Source organism: Anabrus simplex, chromosome 1, assembly GCF_040414725.1.
Source record: "Anabrus simplex isolate iqAnaSimp1 chromosome 1, ASM4041472v1, whole genome shotgun sequence".
NCBI classification, from domain to species: domain Eukaryota; kingdom Metazoa; phylum Arthropoda; class Insecta; order Orthoptera; family Tettigoniidae; genus Anabrus; species Anabrus simplex.
In genome coordinates this window covers 999,690,124-999,699,846 of record NC_090265.1, presented here as the reverse complement: position 1 = coordinate 999,699,846, position 9,723 = coordinate 999,690,124, and the positions used below count along the sequence as shown (strand labels likewise).

General features: G+C 38.0%; 1 protein-coding gene across 2 annotated transcripts in view; it reads right to left on the bottom strand.

Moving 5' to 3' along the window:
* Positions 1-2,437: 2,437 nt before the first annotated feature.
* Kdsr (3-ketodihydrosphingosine reductase) overlaps positions 2,438-9,723 on the bottom strand; it is a 97,127-nt gene continuing 89,841 nt past the window's right edge. For both annotated transcript variants that reach the window (XM_067149084.2, XM_067149093.2), the window contains one exon: positions 2,438-3,993. In XM_067149084.2, coding sequence (XP_067005185.2) covers positions 3,883-3,993 — 111 coding nt within the window. In that variant the 3' untranslated portion in view covers positions 2,438-3,882. The remainder of the gene's footprint in view (positions 3,994-9,723) is intronic.

Sequence of the window (9,723 nt, the reverse complement as noted above, 5' to 3'; positions counted from 1 at the left end):
GCCCCATTTGGTCATTGCTACAGTCAACATGATGGTATGATGGATATTGTATGGGTTTGTCTGTTCACTTTCAGGTTCCTTTAAGAATGTATTTTTTTTTTATTTTAACAATTTGTTTTACGTCGCACCAACACAGGTCTTATGGCGTCGATGGGATAGGAAAAGTTTAGGAGTGGGAAGGAAGCGGCTGTGGCCTTAATTAAAGTACAGCGCCAGCATTTGCCTGGTGTGAAAATGGGAAACCACGGAAAACTATCTTCAGGGCTGCCAACATTGGGGCTCGAACCCACTATCTCCCGTATGCAAGCTCACAGCCATGTGCCTCTAACCGCACGGCCAACTCGCCCGGTAAATCAGGTAAATAAATTGCTCCTTTCTGCATTTCAAAAGGAAACAGTTCCATTATATTTTTCTTGTACATAATTGGTCCTGCCCATGGTGAGCAATCACGTTATCTTCCCGTTCCTATTGTGGAGTCTTCCATCTCACCCTGCTTTGCTTTATCATGGATGAACCCTTATCCTTATAAAATTTGCATGCCCCATTTACCCTGTAGTACTGCTTGAGTACCTTATTAGAATATACAGTTTGATTTCAGAGTTTTAGAAATGAACCAAACACCCCTGAGATAAATGCTAGTCTGGTACTCAGGTGCAAGCGGGTGCATCATGGCACCCAAGTTTTAAGAGCCTTATCCAAGTGCCAGAGAGCTTTATCTTAGTTCGGGTGGCATCATCTAGTGTACCTGATCATCCCATCACCATTGAGCTCCAACTTGTAAGGCTTGTTTTCTTTCTCTTTGTCATTTTAGATGGTTTTCCTTAGAGCATCATTAACATATTTTAGATGAACATTAGTTTCTGAATGGGGCTAGACTTGATAGTTAGAACACTGTAGAACACTATACTGCTCTATACTAGCAATGGTCCCCAACTCACAACGGGCTCACAATTGTTGTAGTTCCCCTGTATAAACAATAGAATTTGTTATTTATGATTTCATTAGACTCCACATTACATAACCATCCATAGGCTAATATAGGCAACATTTATTGGGAAATTCAGGATTTGGTAAACATTGTACTAGACATCAAATTCAATTATGTTACTAGGAAAATAAATGGATCTGTGTAACTTAAATTTAATTTCTTTCAAGCTAGGAGACAGTGGTGGTGGTGTTGTCGTCGTCGTTTTCCTTTGGAGTGATTTGTGATTAGATTTTCAGGCATAATAAGCATGTGAGGTCAGTCAATATGTAAGGTTTATTTTCTCACTGTGTAATTCGCCAAATGGGAGCGAACGTTTGTTTTGGAATTCACAAATTTGACCATTTTTGGCCTTATATTGGTCCGTATTGACTTGGCTCATGGAAATAAATACACCAGGTTGTTGATCGGTCCGCCCAGTCAATATTTCCATGTTTTGCTTTGGTTTGTTTATTTTTAAATTATGTAAAATGGTAATTTGTTAAGGAGTGAGTAGCTGTATGAAATGGCCTAGAGTGACCATTATAGAATTATTGTGCTACAGTATAAGTGCTGGTTGGCCCTCTTTTTATGTTATTTGTGATTATATTACAAGTTGTTCATTTTATGACCGTATCGATGAGTATAATCAAGAAGTTAGTACAAATAACCACCTAATCGATACTTTATTATTGCCTCAGGCAAAATTGAACATAAATTAGCACTTACAGGACATGTTTCAACCACTTAGTGGTCCTCTTCAGCTGTATAAAGAAAAAACATTAGGACAACAAGCACAAATAATAAAAGTTCTTTGGAGATTCCTTTGTCATCATAACAGGACATCTTGCCTCTCGTTCTTGTTTGGAAAAGATGTTTATTCTGCGCTGTCTAGAGGGTCTGTCTTTGAGCACGACCTGGTGAAGTAACGATGTGACACAATCTGACAGTTCATGCAAAGCTCTGGAGAGAAGGAATATAATCAAAAACGACATCGCAGAAGCACAGCCCAATCTCCCTCCTCCCTCACATGATATTTTAGATGACGACAAAACTCTACTTCCCTTCTCTACTTCATTCTTAGTAGTGTTCAAATGATGAGAAGTTTGACAAAATGCAGGCTGCATGTGAGATAAGTTAAAGGAGCAAACAGGCAGAGTGCAGACCGCTAGTGTTTCGTCTGAGCACAGAAGTTTGAACAGTCTAATATATTGGTGGGACATAAGTTAGATGGCATGCAGGCCGTATGGGATATTAGTAAACAGGAACTAACAGAGCAATAGGTTGGGTGCAGACAGCACGGGAGTTAACGCAGACGCTAGACCAGGTACAGGAGACATGCCATAACACCAAGGACGAACTAAAAGGGCACTTTAATTCATGCATAATCAGTGTCATGGAGAAAGTTGAACGGGTTCAAACCGAAATGGTTCATTTGGGAGATCTCGAAATACATAAGGAAAAAAAAAAAAAAAACCAGAATTCCAGCAGAGCGGCAGCTACAAACAGTGCAAAAATAACAAGTTCATTCTTGTGAGTTTGGACATCTTCTCGAAATTTGTAGTTCTATATCCGATGTAGAAGGCCAACTCCAAACTGGTCTTAAGAGGGATAACATCACATCATACCCCGCATGGGGAAGCTCAAATTTATCTTCACCGATCAAGGGAGTCAGTTTACTTCTGAATCTCTAGCAATCATCTAATGACCCTGAATCCAACTCACTGCTGATGAAAACTACACAGGAAATCTGGAGCCCAAGCAGAGTTCATACACAGCCTCTTATCATTTCTGCTACATTCTGTTCTTTCATTTTCGTTAAATAATCCCTCTTGATCAACTATTTTCTTATTTCAATGAAAGAAAGTTTGTAATTTCATTGATATGCAATTTGGCATAGTAGTAGTGTGTCAAGATCTCAATCCTCAAAACAAAATCTGAGTCTTTTATTATACTGGTACAGTCAAATGATTCAGAGGAAGTACAATTTGGACTTAGTACCCAACACACAACTGAGGAGAAATGAAAAGTGTATCACAGTACACTTTCTTCTTTCTTTCATCTTTCCTAACCAACCTCTCTTAGACAAATATTGATCTCTTCTTACTTGGATGTCATTACATTTCCATGTTCCTTGGTGTCCTTCATTTCATTATCTCACTTTGGAATGCCCCTTGAACTTAACATATTAATTAACCACACATTTTCATGACAGTTTCTCTCCATATCTTTCAGTAATTTAGAATATTGCAATCACCAGAAGCACCATCATAAACTTAACTTCAGAGTATCAAGAAACAAACTTCCCTGTGACTATCGGAAATCATATTAAAGAAAACAATAACATATGAAAGCAGATAGTGAACCATTTTGCTCAAAATAAATTCTATCAAATTGTTGGTTTAAAAAACCAACTAATAAACCGTAACAAATACCTCAAAATTCCATAATTTCAGGAATTTTAGCGTATGTTAGGTACCTCTTTTTTTCTTTTTTTTTTTGTCACCTACTATGCAGCAACAAAAGCAGGTAACTTTGAATGAGTTTCACAGAAGTGAGGAATTTATATTTGCGTGAAACATGAACACAGTTATGAAGAAAAATATTATTTCTTAAGAAATACAGGATTTAATACTTTTCTTTTCTTAGAATAATTTATGTTGAGCAAAAACTGGTACCCTCTGCCTAAAATTGCTTTTTTGGAATGTTTTGAGCACTCATAAAGAACATAAATGCATACATATTACACATATTACAAGGTCACTGGTCCTTACATTTGTCAATAACTTCATTACCTATAATGAAACTGTGTTCTCCAAATAAAAAGACAATGTAATATCTATCAATTAAATGGAAATAAGAGCAAAAATAGAAATATCACAAAATACAGAAAATGCTGAATATTATCCACAAGTTACTTATTCAGACTTCTTCGTCTTATCTCTAGTCTTCATACAATTGCGAATGATTCTGTGGAAAGATATCAGGTAGCCAACACAGATTGCACGGAAAAGACCCATTAGCATCACCTGGAAGGAAAACATAAGACAAAAATACAAATAATGTTTTATTTCCAGAGCTTCCTCTGATAAAGAAGCTGCCTCTTCACTAAGATACCCCCAGTTAAAATTTTGAACAATGCAGTAACAGAAATATACAGTATATAATAGATGAAGCAGACTAAGAAACACAATCCCACTGCAAAACACAAACACAAAAAGAACCAAAACATTTCAATCGTCCTTGCTTCCCTCATAAGTAAAAGAAGAGAAATTTAGCTTCTTTGTCTGCAATATTCATTCTATACTGTTTCTCCACTATTTTTAATTCTATACATTGATGTTATCAATAATATCAGTACAGGAAAGGAACAAACAAATATCTATATTCTACACTGATATGACTTCAACAGTCAACCCCTGTGGATGGAGGCAGTAGAATAACACCCACGGTACACCCTGCGTGACGTAACAGGCAACTTAAAAGGGCCTCAGAGGCTCTTGAATTGGAATTGTGGATTAGAGACCATACAGCCCTTAGCTAAGTCCTGGCATTGCTTCCAATAATTTGTGGCAAGCTCCTCACTTTCAACTATCCTATCCGACCTCCCTTCACCAACTCTTGTTCATTTCTGACCCTACCGGTATTAGGTTTGCAAATCTTAGGGAGTCTTTCAGTTTCACGTCCTTTGTGGCCCTTGTCTTTCTTTGGCTGATACCTTCATTTTTTAAGTGTCTGACCCCTTCAATTTTTTCTCTCTGATAATGTTATGGTTGCCTAGTTGTACTTCCTCTTAAAACAATAATCACCACCACCATACCACCTTCAATAGTCATTAGTAATGACATTTTGTATTATCTTGTATCTTGCATTTCTGTGTTCCACACTAAAGTGGAGAGAAAACAGGGCTTCGTTAAGATAACTTCCAGATTTCAAGTTCTTAAGTAATTAAACGGAAATAAACATAAATGTTTATACTTTTCTAAATATTTTAGCGTGATTTGATAGAATCTGGTGATGTTCTTTTAAGAACAAAACATACCATTCTATTTTAATTAAATTTTTCCTTTTTCATTTATCCCCACGTGTGTTCTTTTTCAAGTAGTTTATAAATTTAAAAGTTTATAAATTAGACTGAAGAACCTAACAGTCGTACACTGACCGAGTCAAAACCGAAAAGAGATGGCTTCAGATATTACAAAAAAGAAATTCTGTGAGTGTTGCAAAATTCAGATTGCAAGTAACACTGCTGGTATCCCTATAAGAGTTCTACAGGTTGGTTATAAATAAAATGATGATGTTCAGAGGGTACAGCACAGGCTGTGTTGATCACAGGAGTCTGAAACTTTGTAGACATGCTAATCAAGCAATGCCCTCAAAAAATTATGTAAGATAAATAATTGGTTCCAACTTTTGCCACCAGGTGAAAATATGGCATTTTAAGCAGTCAGAATGCGCAACTTTCCGTAACTGTGACATATAGGTTCTTCTGGTGTCACTGAGTAACCATCGTGATAGTTCCCTGGTTGCTGCTTGGTGATCCGTGTTATGATTCCTTTTGTGAATTGAATGTTCGTTGATAATTAATTAATGGGCTAAAGAACATGATGAAGAAATTCAAGAAAACAGATGAATTAGGTGTCGCACCAGGGCAATGACAGCAGCCCATCCCTCAATTTTCTTGCCTCAAATTCTGCAAGCAGTACTCAAACTGTGTCACATGAATTTTCTCTCCCCTGCTCAACAGTTCGCAAGATTTTGTGGTGCATTTTACGCTGGTATCCCTACAAGATTCATACTGTGCATCAATTGAAAGCTGCTAGATATTCTACAACACCATGAGTTTGCCCTTCAGTTTTTGCCGCACATGTAAGTGGACAACTTGTGGTCGAGGATATTCTGTGGACTGGCGAGGCACATTTTACTCTGGACAGTACAGTGAATACACAGAACAGTCGCACATGGGATTCAACTCATCCACGTTTTGCAGAAACAACCCATTGCACTCAGCTTATGAGACTGTTTGGTGTGGTTTCACAAGCTCCTTCATTCTTGGTCCATTTCCTTTGAGGAAACTGACACCTTACAGGCCTGGAAAGTGTACTGTGACATCTCCACATTAAAGGGACATTGTTGTGCAACAGGTGGTTCCAGCTTTGCAAGAACGCAACTGCGATCACACCAATATTTTCATGCAAGATGGGGCAACACTACATGTCGTTCACGAGGTGGAAGAGTTGCTGCAAGAAACCTTCAGTAAAGACCACATCATCTCTAGGCAATTTCCACATACGTGGCCTTCAAGATCCCCGACCTAAATCCATTTAACTTCTGGTTGTGTGGATATTTATATAAGATTGTGTCTATCAGGGTGTGTTCTTGTATTGTATTCTTATATTGTAATAAAAACCTCCTAGATATTCCACAATACCATGAGTCTGCCCATCAGTTTTTGCCGCACATGTAAGTGGACAACTTGTTTCAATTCATTTCTTATATCAGGGATATATCCAGCCTCTGCCTCATCTAAAGGCTAGCATATGACATGTCGCTCTAATTTCACCAGATGTGCTGCGGAACAACTTTGACCCTGCCGTGTAAAGAATGCAGCAAATTGCTGAGTCAGGAGGAGCCCATATTGAACAGTTATTGTAACCATAGTTCCTAATAAACATGCCACGACCAACATTATCATGTGTTTGATCTTTCCTGCATTTTTCCTCCACCCATACCACGTTCCAACTGCTTACAGCACCATGAATCCTACAAACATCACAGCCCATGCTGTACCATTCTGAATACCATCAGTTTAATTAAAACCACCCGGTAGAACTCTTGTAGGGACACCACCTGGTATACTGAAATATGGTATTTCCAAATTTTAGCGCTCCACTAATTCATTGTGCGAGTTGGTGCTGATCTGTTGCAGTAATGCTCTGTGCAGTCTGTTATGAACATATTATATTCTATGCAAGTATTTTGTTTGTGTTCTGTGATATTCTAACTTATTAAATCCACAGTGTGCAAGTAATACTGCACTGTATAAACTCATGGTAATTACTTATGCCGAGATTCACAGCGATAGGGTAGCGGGCCAAAAGATTTCAGGGTCAAAGTGCAATATGCGGTTCTGGTGGAAAGAGAAAAACGCAGTTCAAGTTACCAACAAGTGTCATAAAGCATTCTGTGGCCCGAAAATTGGTGAGTTTCTGTAAGTAGAAGAGGAACTTTCGGATTGCATAACATAGCTGCATAACAACAGTTAATTGACCAACTTAACCCATTAATGCCCAAATTATTTTTTAAAGAGATTTTTACTCAAAAATGTTTAAAAGTGTTAAGATACATCTTTAATAGGAAGCAACATTTAGGATAAGTGTCACAGATAAGCAGATAATACCCATCATTATGCTGGGAGTTGTATCGAGTCTCCAAGCTCTATTGACTTACATAACAGCAGTCATGTACATCAACTCTAATTTCTTGTGGCACACATTGAAACATTGTATGCAGAGGGTCACATTGCAGTTTTGACAATAGGTTCTACATTTTTCTTCAACTCCTTACTCATTTTCAAAGGACAGTCACCTGTTCGATTCTCCTGTACAGTACCTTTTGCTCTATATCCTGCGGATCAGAGATGGATCATGAGGCCTCTGATAGTGGAAAAGTTGTCTAGAACACTATGTGACTCTTAGGATTGTCCACACAGTCTATTGTGTTCAGAACAACAAGGGATCCTAGTACCATATCCTGTCTTTCACCCTCAGTCTGATTCTTTCCATAATACAGATTAAAACTGAAACAGTAAACACTAGGTCCAAACAGGGCCCATAACTTTTAAACAATTCTAATAGGCTTGCCTTTGATAAATGGTTTCAGATCATTATCTCCACAGTATTCCACTATCATTTCAACCACCGCTAGACCTTCTTCAAACACTCCAAACTGTTGAAAAGCTGCATTCATTACCTTGACCAGAGGCCATACCTTGAATCCCTTGTCACTCTTGTTTTTACTGATAAAATCATTATTGCAGAAATGAAATAGTCTCTTCAACTTCAGATATTTATTTCTTAACATTGCTTCCTTAAAAATGTCTGCACCAAAGTCTTCATCTTTCGACCAATACACTTTTTCTGAAGGTAATCTGTGACATCCAGAAAAAATAAGAAACCCCACAAAATTTCTTAGTTCATGAAGGCTGCGAGTAAAATCTGGGAAATTGTTTTACTTACAAGATGTTGAACAGTTTCCCTTACAATGTGTTCAAGTACCTTTTGATGAAAAAAACCAATTCAAAGTTTTTCAGTGAAAGAGATAGGAGTTACTACTTCATTCTCTCCAGTTTCATCTTGGTATTTTCTTTTCCGGCAGTTTTGTACACTGGGTGGCCAAAAGTCATGGGAAGACACTGAATGTAATGTTAATAACGAGTTGCTCCTCTGCGAGCCCTCAAAACAGCAGCAATACGGCGAGACATCGGCTCTACAAGGAGTTGGAATCATTCTGGAGGGATTTGGACCCATGCATCTTGCACTGCTACACACAATTGGATGCAGTTATGCATCAGTAGACTAAGCGCCATTTGACGAAAATTGAGATTTTAGCTCCATCTTGTAGAGAAAGGCTTGAACTATTTATAAAAAATTCCCCACTGCATTACAAGAGGCCATTAGTTGTTAGTAAACAGAAAACCTAAGTGACAAAGCGGGAATCAGTAAAAATGTAAATTGCATCAGTGGACTATGCAACTTTCCAGTTTTCATCATTAGCGCCACATTCCTCACATTGCACGCGGATGACACCGAGGGAGCCTGCGTTTTCGATAGTGCTGACATTTTTACGTGGTGATACACTGAGTGGTTTATCAAGTGATGAAGTTCAGCGATGTATCAAGTACTTCCAAAAGTAAGGAGAAGGACAATGCTACTAATGCAGCTTGCTAAGAAGGTTGCGTCTGAGAATCATTCTCTAGAATTTGATGGTGAATCTCAGGAAGTAAATCTAAATAAGTCAAGACAGGGACGACCACGGAAAAGTAGAGTTCCCTTTCACCAGGCATTAATACCTCTGTGGCCAAAAGGAAAACCTATCTCTGAAGCTAAACTAAGAGACTTTGGTTCGCTGATGCACCTAATACCTGCAGATGCCAAACAATTTTACCAGAAACTTCAAGCAGATTCTGACATCGTGGATGACATAGATGGATTTAATGGAGATCCTGATTTCAAGATTGAATGAACTGAGAGCAACAATCTTAATACCTGTCCAGTGATTTGTGTGTATTTATGGGAGAAAATATCTTTAATCACATTTTCTGTCTCAAGCAGAACAAAACTTACCCATAGGCTTAAAAATATCACATCAATACTGTACTCTCAGAATATAATAGGCCTATTGTGAAGGAAAATCCATTCAAAAATTGTATAGACTACAATGGCTCATATCTTACCATTTGTATTTGACTCAGATAAGTTGAAATTCCTCAAATCAGTAAGTCGTTATAGCAACGACTTTAGAGAATAGCTTCCCTTCTAGAATTTCTCCATCTAAAACTTGAAAAATGTACCGGAGCTGTGGCGCAGCTCGCGGTGGATCAAGCACTTAGCGGTCCTTTTCAGACAGTAGGAGATTCAGTTTTTAATCATGGCTGCCGCCACGTTATATTTTTTGAAGTTTTACTCAGTAGATACTCAACAGTTAGGGGTTATTGGTGTAGCATCGTGATACATTATTCGCACCTGAGAAAAACCTTA